Source organism: Mangifera indica, chromosome 11 (genome assembly GCF_011075055.1).
Source record: "Mangifera indica cultivar Alphonso chromosome 11, CATAS_Mindica_2.1, whole genome shotgun sequence".
Lineage (NCBI taxonomy): Eukaryota > Viridiplantae > Streptophyta > Magnoliopsida > Sapindales > Anacardiaceae > Mangifera > Mangifera indica.
The window spans coordinates 15001657-15020791 of NC_058147.1; the positions used below are offsets into that span (position 1 = coordinate 15001657).

Here is a 19135-nt window from a genome sequence, read left to right on the forward strand (position 1 = left end):
TATATATAAATAAATATATATTTTAAATATTATATTATATTATATTATTTAATATATATATATATAAGAAACGGTGCGCGCAGTTGTTTATATATATTATATGAGGGTGCGCGCACTCTGTACGCACTGCGCATTGGGCACGCACCGCGCGCACTGTACGCATTACGCGCACTGCGCGCACTGCGCACGCACCGCGTGCACTGCGTGTACTATACACTCACCGCATGCACCACACTTTCCTTCCAGCGCCTACACCTACAGGGCTGAAAAAGTATTTTTGGAGTTATAAAAAAATTTATTTATAAAAGTAAAAACTATTGTACGTTTATCTAAAAAGGTTTAAGCGGAAAAAAATTTGTCTATTTTAATTAATATCCCTTTGAATTCAGTCTAATTTAGATACACCTGTAATTGACACGTTTAGGAATAACCCTAGCGTATTCTAGAATGCTTATGAGTATTATCGAAGGCTCAACCTTTCATTCCTTTGTACCAAATATGAAATGGTTTGCGTTTTTTATAGGTATTTTGTAAAAATATATATGAGATGAATTTAAATAAAAAATATATGATTTTTCCACATATTAGATTGACCCGGGCTTAAAAACTAAATAAATAATAAAGTAACCCGAGAGTAGAGATCCTTTCATTATTGAAGCCTATAAATAAAATCTGCATCCGACAAGATTAATATGCATTAATTCTATGGCGAAATCTCGTTTGCCTGCATATGCCTCCTCTTCCGCTAAAATCCACCCCTCAAACTATCCCGAGATTGACCCCAATTCCTACTCCCTTGAGAAGTTCAAGCTTTACGAGACCAGAGCGGTGAGGTTTTCTTTTTTTTTTTTAATTTTATTTTTTACTGTAATTTTCAAATAATTGATAAACTAAGGGCTATTCAATTGAATTGAGTTCTGTTTTTTTAGCAGAGGTTCTATTTGATTGGGAGTGACAGGAACAAGAGGTTTTTTCGAGTGTTGAAAATTGATCGATCAGAGCCATCTGATCTAAATATCAGCGAGGATCCTGTGGTTTATTCCCCCCAAGAAATCAAGAACTTGCTTCAACGGATTGATGAAGGAAATCGTGCTACCGGCGGCCTCACCCCCGTGGCTAAGGTTTTTGGGATTGCAGGTTAGGCCTATTATTTCAGTTATTATTATTATTATTATTGTTGCTGTTATTGTTGTTATTGTTGTTTTTGTTAATTTCAGTATGTGATTGAGTTTGTTTTTTTTAAAGGTTGCATTAAATTTTTGGAGTCATATTATTTGATTTTGGTTACCAAGCGAAGACAAATCGGATGTATATGCGGTCATGCAATATATAGTATTGATGAGAGCCAACTGATTACGATTCCTCACATCTCTATGCAATCAGATGTGGCGCACTCTAAAACCGAACTCAGGTATTTTCCACTTGATGTAGTTTTCATTTATTTGGCCATGATTCTTTGGGTTAAATTGATTTATAACTGAATTTCTGTGGACCTAGACAATTTAAAGTTGTGATGTATAGATAAAAGAATTTTATTTTTATACTTATTTATCCTTTGTGGACCACTGTGATCTTTACTAATCATCATACCCCTTATGCCTTGTGTAAAACTTGTGCTATCATGGCTGAGACATAGGGTTGAATTCATTTTAATTTAGAGCCAGAGTTGGCTTCTCATGCCTGGTTATCCATTTGTTGTAAGAAAGAAAGAACGCTTTGATTGTTTCTTATCCAGAATTTTTTCCTTTTTCAGGATGTATAAGCGTGAACTGAAACAATTGGTTGAGTTTACGTTTTATTTTTTCATAGAGATGCACCCTTCTTGCCATTTCCCATTTTTGTTTTTTGGATTATGGTGTAAAATATGGTAGAGTTATGAGGATGGCTGTGTACAGTCAAGTTTTCCATACCACTAATAAAATGGCTAAAACTAAAGAAATCATGTAACTATAGTTTTCCAGTTTTGTCATATAAAAAATGGAGGGACCTTTGTTGCTTTCGGTGACTTGCTATTGTAGATTACATGTGTGCTAATTGCTTCGTTTCTGGTTTATTAATGATCTTATATTATATGCTAAGAAACAAAGTATGGCTGAATTATTTAAAGGAGATTTACAAGAGAATGAACAAATTTTTCTAATATTAAGGACAAACTTTCTGCACAAACCCTCTAGTGTTACAGTAGGGAACTTATGAAGATCATGAAATAGAAAAATGCAAGATGAGGAGACAAAATTTGAGGAAGAAAAAAGAAACTTATGAAGATCATGGAATAGAGGAATCAAAGGGAGGAATTATAGAAGTAAGAAGAGAAAAATTGAGGAGCAAACTTTTCTTTATTCTTAGTAATCAGTAAGAGCTAAGGCTAGAAAGCTAAACTACTAAGACCTTTGTATAAGGTGGCTAATAGCATTGTTAGTCAGCTTGACTCCTTACATTTAAACCAGATATCTTCATTGTCATAGAATGATGGTATAAATACAGATCCTCCCTTAATTCTTGCTTTATATAGAACAAAATGGTTCATTTTGACTATTTACCATAACCAATGCTCCACAACATTGCCATTTTCCCAATTACCTCTTTTTTGCATGGATAAATTACAACTTGGGAGCCCCTAAGTGCCAAGCCACCAAACCTTCTCAGCTAGGAAGCTGATGTAGAATATATTGGATGCAAAGGACTATTTAGTCCTGTATCTTTCTATCTTTTATGATCTGGTGTCTTAGTTATTTCATTGTTTCATTTTTTCCCTAGGATTAGAATTTTCATATTTCATTGCCCTATTAGAATTACAATTATTACAATTGATTTTGGTTTCTTTAGCTTATAAATATGTTATTTTTGTTTGAATATAAGAGAGTTGATGTTAATAAGGGAGTATCATTTCCTGAAGTTCTTTCTAGTTCTTCTTCTAAATATCTAATTCTTTTCTATCTCAGTAATTCTTAATTATCTATCTTGTTATTTTTTCTTCTTCTCTTATTAAAAGCTAAGTTCCTTCTGTTCGGTGTCATGAATGATTCAATCTCTGTACTAGTACTCCTGAGATAATCTCCTCCCTATTTTCTTTTCTTTTCTCTTTTTGATTGATTAGCTTCACAATTTATGTGCATCCCTTGTTCTCGCCTGCTGCTTTAGTTTCTATTTAAACTCTTAAAGCATTTTAACAGGGTTATTAACTGTTTATTTGCCAATTTGCAGGTACAAAAAGCTATTATCCAGTGTTGATTTGACCAAAGATTTTTTCTTTAGCTATACATATCCCATCATGCAAAGTTTGCAAAAGAATGTGTCTTCAATGGGTGAGGAAGGTATGCCTTATGATAACATATTTGTGTGGAATGCATATTTAACGCAAGCCATTCGATCGCGGTGTAATAACACCATTTGGACAATAGCATTAGTTCATGGGCATTTTAAGCAGGTATGTGGTTCTGTCTAATGTTTATATTTCTGTACATTTAATTATTATTTTTACACTTTAGATAATAAAGAAGAAATTAAATTTGTTTTTACTAATATAGTGAAACAAAATGGTACACTGGAAAATCTACAGTATTTAGAAACTGAATAAAGGATTTCAAATTACTCTTCAGACAGGGTCTCAAACTCAAAGCATAAATGAAACAAATTAATATATACCCTTAAATTGTTTAGAGACCGTCGCCCATAAATATGCTAAGAATATAATTTCTCATAAGGGTTAATACAGCCCTTGAAATTGAAAATCTGACTTTCCGTCCCATAACTACTAAAACTACCCAAAACACATCCTATCGTGAGATTTTTCTGTTAAATCTGAGTTGACTAATTTTTGCCTACACAATTTTTCTATTTCTTATTTGTCAATTTTGTCCCTATTTGCATTACATTTAATTTTTTATTTCTATAAATTTAAAAAGTAAAAAAAAATCCGGAAAAATTTTATGACATTTACGGAAAACCTTTAATGAAATTATTAGTTTTACAAATAATATATTAATTAATATATTTAAATTTTTCCAGAAAAATGCTATTCCAAAATTGTTTTTATTATATACTGAAATTATATAGAAGAATTAGCCCCATATGAAATTAACCTCTTCACTGTTTTAAAGGAAAAAATCATTAATCATCCTAGAAGTTTTGGAATTTTTATTTATGGTTTTTAATCAATTGATCTCTGTTAGGTACCTGAGAGAAATCCAGCAGCACCACCCCTGTTTTCTGTATTTTCTTCAGCAATACTATAAATGCTCTGCTGTATATTGTCTCAATCAAGCAATAAGAGTTCCCAATTCAACTTCTCAATAGCAGCACTCCAATATCAATATTCCAAGTTCAAGTAGCAACAAAATGAATCAATTTCAAATATGAATTCTAAATTGGATTCATGAAGACTTCTCAAATTTCATCTTATACCAAGTGCAATTTACAAAGCTCATTACACTTTCTACTTACTAAAATAAAAGTAGTGAATCAGAAATGATAAAATAGAAAATCAAACTCCAGGCAGTTTGAGAGGCCTGTTCTCTCCCTCAATTCCCTAATCACCTGATAATTTTCTGCTTTCCCTTCTCTAACTGTCCCCTTCTGTGGCTTGCCATCAACCCTACTTTTTCTTCTCTGCCACGTGTTCTCATGATCTTTAGTGGTTCCCTCATATTTTGATTTGTTAGCTGTCCCAATCCTATATTGCCAGTTGGTCTTTGTAGCTCCTATCCACTGTCATTCTTTCCACTGCTACCGTGCTCCACCTCTGAATTCTTCTTCTTTTTACGTGCAACATACACCTGAGACCTAACAATCTCCCAAAAGTTTCCAAAAATTATGTAGAAACACACCTTATGAATAGATTCAGTTAATTAACCATTAGTTGACCTTAAAAAGGCTTAAAATTTCTATTTTACCCTCACTCTGATCTTGTCCAAACAGTGAAGTTGAATAGAATTTTCTATTGTTCTGTCATTGTAAAATATATTTGCACAATGCAGTTTGCAGTTTGCTCCCTGTATTTCTGCTTATTTACTTTCTGTATAATCTTGTTGAATGGTTCAAAGTGTGATAGAATATATATTGATGATGGCAGACTAGGCTATCTATCTTTGGAAGGGATTTCAGTGTTTCTCTGATTTCTAGACGCTCGCGTCATTTTGCTGGAACACGGTATTCTTTGTTTTTGAACTCATGTTCATTTATTCATGAAATTCTAAATGTCATTCAAACTAGTAGGCTATGTGATACAAGTCTTCTGATATTGCATGCATAGTACACAGTTGCTTTAAATTTTTCTGAATTATTTTTGGGAAGCATCACTTTCAACAAACTTTTGGCTGTAAATCCAGTTCATGATGCCTTAGGATTATTTAAAGTGGCTATAAAAATGTGGCTTCCGACCTATTTTGAGGCATAATTGTAGGTTTTTCTTTCATGGATTCCAATCGACATCTAAAAAGGTCTGTTTCCATTTGTATCTTGCATTAGCTAGTTCAATTTGAATTTTATGAACGTTTTTAAGTTGCCTAAATACAAAGTCATATGTGCGTGGTTTCATGTATATTCTCTCCTCAATTGAATAAGCAAGAAAAAACTAGTTTCCGTTTTCTGAGTTCTCTTCATTTTTAACAAAGTTTTCCATCTTCAAAACTTGAGAAATTTTTTCTATATCAATCCTCTTTGTACTTCATTTGATTGTTCCCTTCCCTGTGCATAAAGTAGTTTTTAGTGAGAGCCTGACTGCGCTTGAGGAGTGTAAGAAATAGAGATAGAGAGAATAATAGGACAGAAGTCAGGGGCTATGTTTATATTATGTTTTTCTCATGGTTCTATCACTGTAACAACAAGTGAACTGATTACAAAAGTTTTCTTTGTCTGAATTATTTTCATGAATCTATTAAATCAACAATAGGAAATATTTGAAAGACCATAAAGGGTTCACTTAATAATAATATTCTGGGAATATTTCCATTTTGGAAATGTTGTATTCTTACATCTTTTATAGTGTTTTATATTTAGAAGTTATTGTTGCCTGTAGTTACTTGAAAAGGGGAGTCAATGATCGAGGAAGAGTTGCAAATGATGTTGAAACAGAGCAAATTGTCCTTGATGAGGAAGCTGGATCATGTAAGGGAAAAATGAGTTCTGTGGTGCAGATGCGTGGTTCAATTCCCCTTTTCTGGTCACAAGAAGCTTCCAGATTCAGTCCTAAGCCTGATATTATCTGTAAGAACATTGTTTGACGCATTTATTATTCTTGGTATAAGTATTTTACGGAAAATCTTTCAATGTTTCCTCTCAATTTCAGTGCAGAGGTATGATCCTACATATCAGGCAACTAAACTGCATTTTGAAGACCTGGCAAAGAGATATGGCAATCCAATAATTGTTTTAAATTTAATCAAGGTTCCTTTCAATTACATTTTGTGAAACTTGCTTTCTTATACTCTTTATATTGCATAATGCTTTCATGTTTGCAATATAATAATTGTTGGTGTATGAATGCTTATCTTTTTTGTATTGATCAAACCTAAACAACAGTGATGATTATTTTCTGTCAAATATTGCACAAAGCTTATATAATTAATCACATTGCAGAGATTAGTCACTTAAGTCTTTAAATATGCTATTTCAACTAGATTTACTTTGCCAATGGATTTTGTAATCAACTTGGGTATTTCTGGATTCAATTTTATTTGTCATTATCATGGTAGAAGAGAAATACATGAGGCTACTACACATGAATTGAGTGTGTTTGATGAACTAAATGTAAGGCTGAAAACAGAAAAGGACAAAACTGTAAAGCATTAAGGTAAATTTGATTGGTTTAGTTCTACAAGAAACCTGAATAATAGAGAAATAGATGATTTATCTTCTTTTCTTTCATCGGTTTTTATAATTTCAACCAATCAAATGACGGAGGATGGAAGAATATTATGGAATATGTTTTTTCAGGTGTTCTCTTGGCAAGTTTTTCTTAACTGCTTGTTGATGGATTCATGTTGTTACTGTTTATGTAATTGTGCATTGATTGATTTGTTTCCTAAATTAGTTGTATAATGATCTGAAAGAAATAGAATATAATAATGCTTGGGGTCTGTGTTTTTACAAGATAAAGGTGTTTATTTTTTTTGTTTTTATAGGTTTCAGTCTTAAAGCATGTTTGTTTTGTCCCAGTTCTTATTTATTTCATTACCTGCAACTTGGCTATGAGGGTTCTTTGCCCCCTACTATCCCCATATTTGTTTTTAAGAGCATATGTCACAATGTAGAAACACATTGTGACATAACATTTTCTCTTTTCTCTTTGTCATCCTTTTATATATTAGTTATTAAATTATTTTTTTTGGTAGGTATATAAAATTATTTTTCAATATTCAATAAAGCTCATTTACATATCAAAATGCAGACTGTTGAGAAAAGGCCTCGAGAAATGATGCTAAGGCGTGAGTTTGCACATGCAGTTGGGTATCTTAACACAATTCTCCCAGAAGAAAACCAAGTTCGATTTATACATTGGGACTTCCATAAGTTTGCAAAGAGGTAAGCATGTATGTTTCCTTACAAAGGAATTATCATCCTATCTAACGCAAGAAAGAAGCCACATTTCATGTGTCAGCTAACCCTTTTTTTTCCTTTGCCGATTTCAAGCAAGTCTGCCAATGTTTTAGCTGTTTTGGGTGGTGTGGCAAGTGAAGCACTTGACTTGACTGGTTTTTACTATAGTGGTAAACCAAGCATCGTTAAGAGGAAAACGAACCAACCTAGTCGAACTGGAAGGTATTAAATTTCAATATTTTGAGCACATGTAGTCTTCTTTAAGAGCTTTGCTATACAAATCTTTCCCCATTACCTCTTATTACCTGCAAAACCTTCTCTCCTCAAGCATGTTTCCCAAAACATCCCTTCCATGCATTTAAGCAAATGGTAGAATGAATAACCTCTGAATTCTTGGATGGTAAAGGCAACTCTTTTCTTAATTTGGTGCCAAATGAAAAGCAAAAGCATAGAAATTCATGGCACTTGTACAAACATCCAACTCAATTAATTTTTATAATAATAATTGAAATGAAGTGGTAGTAGTTGTCTGAAATGTGGGCAATGGTGTTGTTTGGGGTGTGCATGAGTATTGTGGTAGTTGTATTTGGTGGTTCTCTGGTTGGAAAGAAACACCACCTTGTGTATCAGTTTAAGGCCGTCATAGCTTAAGTTCATCATGTGGCCGTCACTAGTGGTAACTTGAGGCACAGTTTACAATATGAAGCCATGATGTGACCATGTTGGGTGTAACATCAGACTACATGATGGTCATGTTGGACTACTAACTCAACCACCATTGGCATGAACGATGCTAGTCTCATAACCATTTTTGTGTTTGGAAGGTTTTAGGGATCTGAAAAAAGGAGAAAAAATGGGAGAGGAAAATAGAAATTCATTTTTTTTTTTTTTATATATATATATGAAAGACAAAATATCTGGGGTTTATGATATTTTTAGTAGGGTGTTTTTATAAATTTTATCTCATTATTTTTAAGATATAAAAGTAAGTGTACAATTTATATTTCATAGTTTTTTAATGGACTAAAAGGTTCTGTCAATAGGGGTGGTTTTTGAATAATTTTTAAAGGTGATTTTGTATAATATTCCTAAAGTTAGTGTCTAGCTTTCAGTTTCTAAATTTTTAGCGATGGTTGCAATTAATCCATTTTAAGCCACTAAGTGTTGTCTTAATTGCTTAATAGACAGCAAGAAAGAAGTGATAAGCCTCACTTCTCGATGAGCCTTTGCCAAGCGGACAAAAATACTTTTATGTTGTGTTGGTGGTCAATGAAGTGGAGTAATTTAGGAAAGAAAAGCTAGAAGGGATGGTGGTTAAGTAGCATTTAGATTAGGGTTTGGTGGACTTGGTTCTTCATGAGAGGGAGCAGGGGAGGTTGGATTGTGGCTTTTCTATATCTACAATGAGATGCAAGTGGGGAATAAGGGAGGAGATGGATTTTCTTGTTTGTCTACAATTGGGGAGTTTAGATTATGGCTTTTGCATATCTTAAATGGGAGGCAAAAGTGGAAGAAGGGAGGAGATGGCTTTTCTCATTTGTTTTCACATTAGTTGTAGGTGGAGTGAATACACCTATGGAGAAAACAATTTAAAGTAGGAAGATTCTAAGTAATATTGGTTAGGAATGACAATTTTCTTAAAGTTCTTTTCTCAGAATCTATGGAGAAATAAATTTACACATTTGAAGTTTTGGTTGAGTACTTCCTCATCAGGATACCTCAAATTCGATTATGGAAGCAACAAATTAATTTTATTTCTTTTGTCACAAAATAATACAAATTCTATATTAACGTGTTCATTAGGTATTATATGCAGACAAATTCTCATTTTCTGTTTTGGCACTCTACTCATAAACAACTTGATGGCTACATACATATACTCCTGGTTTTTTTTCTTTTTTGATATTCAAAACCAGAGTTAAATATATGGCAACACTGTGTTGACTGTTACAGGTGCATAAATACATGGTATTTGAAAACCATTCTTTGAGGGTGTGTGGTTTTCCATCTCAGCATAAAATGTTATTAGGTGCTTAGACAAGATATTTACTGTGATTTTTCAAAATTCTAACTGGGGAAGCACTGGTTTTCTTTTTATGTCTTTTTCTTGCTGAGATGATTCTCTTAGAGAGTTGCGTGCCAGTTCTGGGGACCTTGCAAGGCTTGCAAGTAATGGTGAGAATTTAGGTTGTATAATTAATCGAGAAAGAGATACGGATTTCAGCCAGCAAAATAAAAAAGACAACCATGATGGTGCAGCACCATGTTTTCAAAGTGGAGTTCTGCGCACTAATTGCATTGATTGCTTAGATCGTACTAATGTTGCACAGTATGCTTATGGGCTTGCTGCTTTGGGCCACCAACTAAATGCAATGGGTTTGACAGACATGCCAAAAGTTGACCCTAATAGCAGCATAGCTGCAGCTCTTATGGATATGTATCAGAGCATGGGGGATGCTCTTGCACAACAATATGGTGGCTCTGCTGCTCATAATACTGTATGATTTTCTCTGACACGCTGTATTTTAATGAATTTATTGGTTAATGAATTTGCATATCTATTTTTGTATCCTCTTTTTGGACTACCAATACATCCTTCCTCTCAGGTGTTTCCAGAGAGGCAGGGAAAGTGGAAAGCTACTACCCAGTCAAGAGAATTTCTCAAGTCTATCAGGCGATACTACAGTAATGCCTATACTGATGGTGAAAAGCAAGATGCAATAAATTTGTACTTATTCCTACCTGTGATTTTATTTTTAATTTTACATTTATAAATTGTTTTTCCCTTATACCTTAAAATTTTAATCATGCATGTCATTTTATTTTTAATTTTACATGTATAAATTGTTTTTTTCCCTTGTCTCTTGAAAAATTATTCCATAGAGCCTTAGTAATTATCTTTGAAAAGATTAGTGATACAATGGTCGTGTTGTACATTAGATTGGTTTTAAAGTTATTCATGTTCTGAAACTATCACATTTTGTTGGTTTTTCCAGATTTTTGGGTTATTTTCAACCACAGGAAGGGAAACCAGCTCTATGGGAATTGGATTCTGATTATTATCTTCATGTGTCTGGGATTGGTGATGACCTATTCCCTGACAAAAGGTAGGTATTTTGTGCTTGCGTTGTACAAGTTATATGCTTTATTGACACTACACACTCACACACAGTAGCAGATATGTTATCATATTAGATTTTAGTTTATTTTCTCTTTCAATTGTTCACTTTGCAGTTCAGAAGCTACTGTTAAAGCTGTAGGACATGGAATGATTCTTGTCCCTGTTCCAGCTTGCAGAGAAGATTTTTCTCGATTGAAATTGACTTCCTTTGAAAAATTGATAGCCAAAACATGTAGCTCAATAAGAAATGTTAGACTTTGCAGTGAACCAGATCAAAGACTAGGTGGTGGTGCCGTAAATTCGGGTGTGGCACCTGATGCAGCGTAAATCTTCCTCCAATTCTCATTATGCATGTGCACACAATTTCTTTCTCCTTTCTCAAAAGAATTTGATTTGTTTACCGTGTCAGTTTTTCTGCTCATGTTTATGACTTCCATCTCTTCTGTTCTGATGTTTAGGACTTACTTTCCCTGTAAGCTTATGATTTTAGTTTTTTCTACCTTTTTAATACAGCTTCTGATACTCTTTTAGTCGGCTGTCTAGGGTACTACACAGTCTTATTTATTAGATGTATTGTTGTGTAGATGTGTGGATCACCTTTTAGTCGAAAGGTTTGTCTCTCCACCAATCTCATTAACATGTTTAGTTTCTTCATTTCGAGGCCAGTTTTGGAGTACTTGGATGAACTATAACTTGCAGTTCATTTTGTTCAATTTGTTTCATGTCCACATTTTTATTTCATCACTCTTAGGTATTTGTGTGTTGTATTTTCATTATCTGATTTTTGTTTAACCCTCTGATTTTGCCAGTGTAAATATGGGAATTTGTGCCTATATGTCAAGAAGCTATTTATTTTATATTTTTGCCAACTTGAGGAAATTTCTTATGTAGTGAAATACAGTTGAAGAGTCCAAATTGGCTCTTTGGCCAGAGAAAGCTTGAAGGAAGTGTGTCTGCTCCCAAAGTTATGTCACATGAAATTGTAAATCGAGAATTTCATAATGACAGGAGAGCTGACAGTTTCTACGACTTGAATTGGTTTTCTTCAGTTGATGATGTAAATGAAGAAAATGTCTTCCAGAGGTAATTTTCTTTGCAAAGCATTCCCATTTTGCATAGGAGGGACACTTTAATGCTGTTTCTCAGTGTTATAACTTGGTTAACCCAGTTCATTTTGTCAGTAGCTAGGTTGGCCCTCAAGTTGGCTTTGTTTGGAGCCAAAGCTTGAACTCCATAATAGCATTTACAAACCTAAGTGTAACAATGTGGGTATTCTGTACTCTGCTCTTGGGCCAGGTACCTACTGGTATGATTTAGGTGAAACCTGGCTAGATTATACATTACACAGCAGAGTTGCGCGCTTGCAGTATCTGGACATGATTCTATACACATCAGTTTATTTGTGAGTTGGAATAGAGTTTTGGTTCGGTTAACATTGAGGGCTTTAGAAATTTTCATCCATCTTAGATATGTAGGTGGCCTTAGATTTATTGATTAGTATTGTAGTATGTAGATTCAGACACAACTCCCATGTTTTAATTGAAACACAATCTGTTGGAGATTGCCACCATTAAATCTTAGATACAACATTTTATACATGTGTAAGTTATCTGGATTTATAATCTTGAACACAGTGAAATTGTTGCTTGAAAGTTTCACTCTAGAATTCACTTAGCATCATAAATTATCAGTTGCCTATGTAAGGATAATAACTCTAAAACCCATGTCATTTCCTGAAAATACAAATAACCCACTTTCTTTTTTTTAAAGGCAAAAAAAAAAAAAAAATGGTGGTAATCAAATGCTAATGAAATTTCTGTTAAGGTGAGCAGTTGTTGGTTAAAATGGTAAATAGTTGAGTATTAACTTAAAACTTCATGAGATATATTGAAAATACGGATAACTTTTGCTTCTGTTATTTTGTTCAAAATTATTTTTGAGTGTAAAAATGCAATGATATACTTTTTTCACCTACTTATGTAGTTTGAATGTGCAAGAACAAACCTTGAAAGAACTCATAAAAGTTTAATTTATTTGATCCCCTGCTCCCCTATATTAATATTGATTTTGATGGAACGGATAAATAAGTATATTCAAGGTATGGTCAAGTTGGCAGGTCAGATTAATTTTTTATTAGACAGTTATTCATGCTAAATTATTATGTATACTTAAAAAAATAAATAAATTTGAGTTAGCGTATAGAAATTGTAGATGAGCTTTTCTCAATTATAAATAGATGGGTTGCTAGTTTCCACCAATCACATGTATGCATAATCTGTATTTCAATTTTCCTTCTCTCATACTGCCAAATTGTCTGGCCTGACTATAGAGTTTAATTTATAAATGATCCCTCTTTCTTGTAAAAAATAATTGTTGCACTTGGACAATGTCTCCAGAAAAGTGGTGGGTTATTTGTATTGAGGAAATGATGGAGGGTCTCAATTTTAGAACTTTACTGAAAGCTTTTAAAAATCAGAAGAAAATTCGGGATTTCACTGGTCTGCCTGTGTCAGGTGGCAGTCATGCATATTTAGACTTATGTCAGGGAGTTTCTTGTTATTTTTGTAAAAGCAAAGGGTTATTTGTTCTTTTGAGTTTTTACTCCATTGCCAAATCCTGAAAGGTGATGGCACCTCTAAATGGGAATGTTTATTGTTCATTTCCGTGGCTGATCTTCTTATAACTATTCATGTCTGTTAATAACTTACACAGAAAGTCTCATTACTAGTACCCATTGTGCACTTACTGTCGCATGATATCTCATTTTATTGTTGTATGATTTTGTAGGTACCTCACAATGACTTCTGCTGATGAAGCCAATGGTTGGTATGGTGAAACACTTCTCGGTGATCAAGACGAAGGCAGTGAGATGTATAAACATTATGCTGAACTATGCCAGGTAATTTGTTAATGTTCTTAGAAGTAAAATATAGCTAGCTCCATTCTTTTCATAACTGGGGCATATAAGCACGAAAATTAATTGGTACTGGAAACAAGCTCTTATACTCAACTTCTGGACTCGCAGGGCCCAGCAATGGAACCATTCCAAAATGATCTTCAGAAGGAGATTCACTATTCTCATGTTCTAGAAATGAATAGAATTGATGTGGTAAATAGCGATGTCGTTGAAGCAGAGATGGAAGCAGCCCTCAGGGAGTATGATCAAATTGGTTCTGATCTTGGGATCATCCCCACATCATGTAAATTGTTTACTAAAGATCCTAGTAGGTTGTCAAGATGGATGGTTGGGGAGGAGAAGTTGCAGAAAGTGTGAAAAAACTTTGCAGCTGTGTTTCATTATTATTTTTCTATAATGTAAATTATTCTTGTTAGTCATTACAAAGATAAAAGCATTTGAATACTTATGCATGGTTTGCTGAATGGTGCTAATATTTCTGTTAATAGACTAATTTCTAGCCTTTCATACTTAAGACTCTTGAGGCAATATCCTATAGTTGTAGGTTTACATTACTCCATTGGAGTTTTCAAGATTCATAACGTAACTTACCTTCTTATTTCTTAATTTTCTATTATGCACAACCGTTTGCTATCGGGTGCGTAGTCATTCATTCTTAAAGTATAATGCATGGGTGTGCTTTTTCTAATGCACTGACATGCATTACCCTTTGATGTATGACCATCTTTTTCATTCATGGTTGTCACTAAACCATTAGGGTAGTTTCATCATTTTAGATGAACGATGTATATCTTGCATGCACATTTGTCCACCGTTGCTAGAGAAGTTTTATAGACCAAGTATGGGTGTGTATTAACATGTGCACGGGTATGCATGACATATGAAAATATAATTCTAGACATGTCACAGTTGCGCAAGACTAATGCATGCATGGTTGAGTATGATGTCTAGAATGCTTAGATTATGTTGTTTCTAAGTCTAGGTTGGAATCAAACAAATTCCTTCAATCATATCACTAACCCAACATATTTCTAACATTATTTTTCACAAAAGTAAGACATTCACATCATAATAGAGAACAACTCGTACACATTCACTTTCTAGGTCATATGGCATGATTCTATCCTATAGCAAACTTGACAAAATCACATACTACATTACATGCTAATACATGGATCAATCATCATACATTCTACAATTGTTTAGTTCAATACCCATGTACTTGTTATCCAATCGTTGCTACATTCACAATTCCAAAATCCAATTCACAAACACATAATGTTTATACATAAAAATGAACACAAATTGATCATCATTAAAATAGTATTAGACAATCACCCAAATAGGCATATAACATCATCAAACGATCTATCCATCTTTAAATGAAATCCCCACTTATTTGGTCACCAAAGATGCTTGAAGGTTTGGTACCAAATTGTCCATTCAATCTACAATTTCCATTGGTCTAGCTTCATTGGAAATTGCCTCTTGTGATCATAAATTGCATTGTTAAACCTCTTTTCTCTAAGGCACCTTTTCTTTAAAACTAGAATGCTTGCTAAGATTTTGGGATAAAACTCCCAAAACACTATAATATGTCTGATTTAAACGCAATTTCCTTAATTGCATGCACGGGCATACATCCTACGGGTGCATGGTCATGCATCACATTTAAAACTACTAATGTGGCCCTTATCCAATCTACTAACATGAAGGATGATTCACAAGTGTACATGAACTCATGTATAGTCGTGCATGGGTTGAAATTAAACATTCTTATTTAATTTCAATCCATATTCAAACTCATAGTCAACAAAAGTTAAAGCATATATGGAAAAGACTATTTTACCCTTGAACAAACTTGTTGGTGTTATAGAGAGTGCATAGTCATGAGTGTGTATATGTGGCTAGGGTTTTTGAATGAATAAAATTGCGAAAATGACGTATGTACTTATAGGCATCATGTATGCCCATACCTTTTGGATGTACGAACATACATCCCTATTTCCCAATCTTGTAAATTTGTGATTAAAGCGAATTCCCAGGCATGGATAAAAACAAAAATCTTATCCTCATTTAGTAGTGTATGAGCGTACTATGACCATGTACAACTGTAAGTTGTCGCATGTATAGGGTGTACATGGTCACATGTATGGTTATACGTGCTTGGAAAAATTAGGTTGGGCTTTTATAAAGATGGCAATTTTAGCTAACTTTAGAGGCTCTAACCCTCTTCGACCTTAATGAGGTGGGAATTTTCTAATAAAAATGGGGAAAGGGATGGGGATGAAAAATCCCTATAATCAAGGATGGGGTTCACCCCCGTCCCCATCCTTATATATATTAATATGTTTACTTAAAATACTAATATATCTTTATAATTTTAGATTATTGATGTTTTTCAAATATATTTAGGTTTTTGTTGTGTATATTAAAGTGGTTAATATATTATATTTGTGACATTTGAAATAGTGGGTTGGGTTTAATTTTACTTAATTTTGTTATTTAATATATTTATATTGTATTTAGATGGTATAAGGAGGAGATTTTTCTTGGCAGGTACGGGGAGGAAATTTTTTCTCGTAGGGACGGAATGGAGGTTTTTCTTTTTGGGAAGGGAACGAGGAATAATTTTCATCTCCATAATAGGGACGAGCTAGGGATAGGAATTGATATCCCCTATAGGGACGGGGATGGGGATTGAGATCTCTTCCCCGCCTCTCTTCGTTGCCATCCCTAGGCTTTTCTCAGCCGATTGGATAAATCTAGCCTATCACAACTTCATATATACACCTAAACACATCAAGATTATTATACTTTGGTCCTTAAGCGTTATAAAACATACTTTAGGCCCAAAGACTTTCATGAGACTCGAAACACTCTATCAAGAATTTGAACTAGATTGAACTTAGGTAATTCTATGCCTTTGTAATTTGATCAACTATTTATATGTGTGACTAGAGGTGTCCATGGGCTAAGCTGAGTTGACTTCGATGTAGCCCATCAAGACCATGGGCCAACCCTAGCTTAAGGCCTGCTATAATAGTGGGCTTCCAGGCCAAGTTGACCTATGGGATGTATAAAGATTACTGCCCCACCCAATATTTCTAGGGTCAGATCGACCCATTAATTTTAATAAAAAATTAATTTTTAATATTATAATTATTAATTAACTTTTTAATATTATGTGAACAATACCAAGCAACCCCATGGGCCTTGTGCTTAAACATATTACTTAGCCTAAAAGGCTAATTGGTCAACCTCGGTATGTTAAAATACTAGGTTGGGCCATTTTTTTAGGCTTCAGGCCAGGTCGTGGGTCAAACCGATCCACTTAATGCTTTTATATGTGACTAATAAGCTCTCCACTAAGTTAATAGTGATTAGATTTATATCAACCTTTCGACCTAACATTTGTCTTAAAACAAACCAAGGTTGACCTTTAGCATGTCTTAACCAAGTGCACAGCCATGCATCATCTAAGTTGGTTGTGTAACTTTATAGAGCATGTGTTGACCATACCCATGCATATGTCGAGCGGCACCATACAAAATGATGGTGCCACCAGTACTATGTAAAAGGGACATGTCATTCGACATATATGAGTGATGTTGACTATGAATATGGCTTGAAAATGCCAATTATACCTTGACATGTGCTAGTCGTGCATGAGTGTTTTAAAAAACTCATGCATGTATTAAATTTTAGCTGTGCTTGAACTCTAAACATACACACACACACACATATATATAAGGCATCCTTTCGTTTTAAAAAGATACACAAAAAACCCTAGCTGCAAGACTTTTTGTTTTCTCTTCTTCTTGTGAACATAAGTTCATCCAACCAAAAAGCCCTAGTAGCATCTTCGCCTGTATTTCCTCTTTTGTGTTTGTGCTCTCTGTGGATACCAAGGCACCACCTTATGAGGGTTGGATAATATTCTATTTCAAGTGACGTGAAATTTTGAAAGAGCCATCAATGTAGATATAAATCTAAAACACCCTATGAGTGGTTTGCATGTTTTATGAATTTTAGGTTTAAATCAAGTATCCTAGTTATGGTTTTGAGGATTGTTGTAATTTTTAAATTCCACTACGCTACCCGTTATTGACACCTTGAAAACCCGACATCTTAGCCTTGAGAAATATTGATTAACAAAAAAAATTGTATTGTGAGTAACTATGTAGTTGACAAAGTCTAAAGTAGTTTGCTAACACTCTATCAATTAAGTGGCCATGATGTCTTGCTAGGGGCCAATTTTGGTCTATGTCAAGATTTAACCAAAATTCAGATAGTGAAAATTTGAAAGAGAGTTTGTTGGTCACACTCATATGGGAGTTGATTCAAACTCTAGAGGTATTAGACTATTTGCTGATCATCTTAAGGTATTCCAAGAAAGATTGAACTGTGATTAGATTGCACATGTCTACTAGGATTGTATTAGTCCAATTCAACTTTTTCCTTGACCATGAACGGTCATTCATGGGCCATGAACACCTATTCATAGTAACAAGGATTAGGACAAAACTTTATCTAAGTTTCATTTTATTTTGCACCAAAATTTAGATAAATCTTATATTGTATGAGATAAGGATCAAGGATGTATAGGGAATTTGCAACCTTTAGGTAGTAAAATAGTGTTTAAAATCTTTAATAAATAAACAAACATACCACAAAAACCCATTCTATATCACCTTATAGGAGAATAATTCATAAATGCGTTATCAACATTCATAAGGTGTTTATAGAATTTACTTTTATAAAGATAGTTCCTTTGACTTCCATTGATTGAGATAGATTATAAGGTCACTCTCAGAACCCAAAGTAGGTCTGAACCTTCGTATTCACATGAAGCACAAACCAATTGAAGGTTGAAACCATGCTAAAAAATCTATTACAATCATAAAGATGGTTTATGACATTTTGGATGAAAGTCACGACAAGCATAATCCTCCATAAAAGAGTGCAGTTGGGTTTTATGCATACATAAAACAACTATGCATACTGCTTGTTTTCTTTCATGAAAAAAACGTGTGGTGTGCCTTCTATTCTTTTTGTGAAAAGCAAAGCACTTACTATATACTTCTCTTATTTGAGAAATATTTTTTGTGTCATCTCACCTTAATATGCATAATAATATATATAGATGAGTGACGTGCACATTCTAATTTCCATATGAGAACTTTGACTTTTATACAAACTTTAAAGTCATCCATACACTAATTGCATATGTAAATTATATGTAATTGCAAAGCCCCATCATATATATATTATTATATATACTTTTATTTATTTCATTATTACTTTTATCTAATCTTAAACCCAAATGAAATTATGCACTAGGTTTGGGTTTATTCATTGAATAAATCAAATCCAATCCAATCCAATCTAACCTTGTACTTTCTCACATACAACTCTAACCACTTAAGATTATTCCACTTTAGTCTTTAAGTATCATAAAATATACTTTCGGGTCTAAAAACCTTTCCAAAATTCGAAACCCTAAATCTAAAATCTGGATTAGATCTGACTCGAAATCAACTTGAAAAATCCTATACCTT

At 33.7% G+C, this 19135-nt stretch overlaps 1 protein-coding gene across 7 annotated transcripts; it reads left to right on the forward strand.

The window, feature by feature from the left end:
- The first annotated feature begins 619 nt into the window (after nt 1–619).
- LOC123229007 (phosphatidylinositol-3-phosphatase SAC1) lies at nt 620–14088 on the forward strand. Of its 7 annotated transcripts, none has more exons than XM_044654556.1 (17): nt 621–828; nt 930–1137; nt 1246–1411; nt 3205–3427; nt 5072–5148; nt 6017–6204; nt 6287–6384; nt 7388–7521; nt 7630–7758; nt 9650–9711; nt 9796–10034; nt 10143–10264; nt 10533–10643; nt 10771–10980; nt 11549–11740; nt 13445–13556; nt 13683–14088. In XM_044654556.1, exons 1-17 carry the CDS (start codon nt 706–708, stop codon nt 13929–13931), a joined length of 2643 nt encoding a protein of 880 aa, XP_044510491.1. In that variant the 5' UTR covers nt 621–705; the 3' UTR covers nt 13932–14088. The 7 variants fall into 7 exon arrangements, with proteins under 7 accessions (XP_044510493.1, XP_044510491.1, XP_044510492.1 ...); XM_044654557.1 differs by having other exon boundaries at nt 622–828; nt 9665–9711; XM_044654551.1 differs by having other exon boundaries at nt 622–828; nt 9650–10034.
- Nucleotides 14089–19135: the final 5047 nt, after the last annotated feature.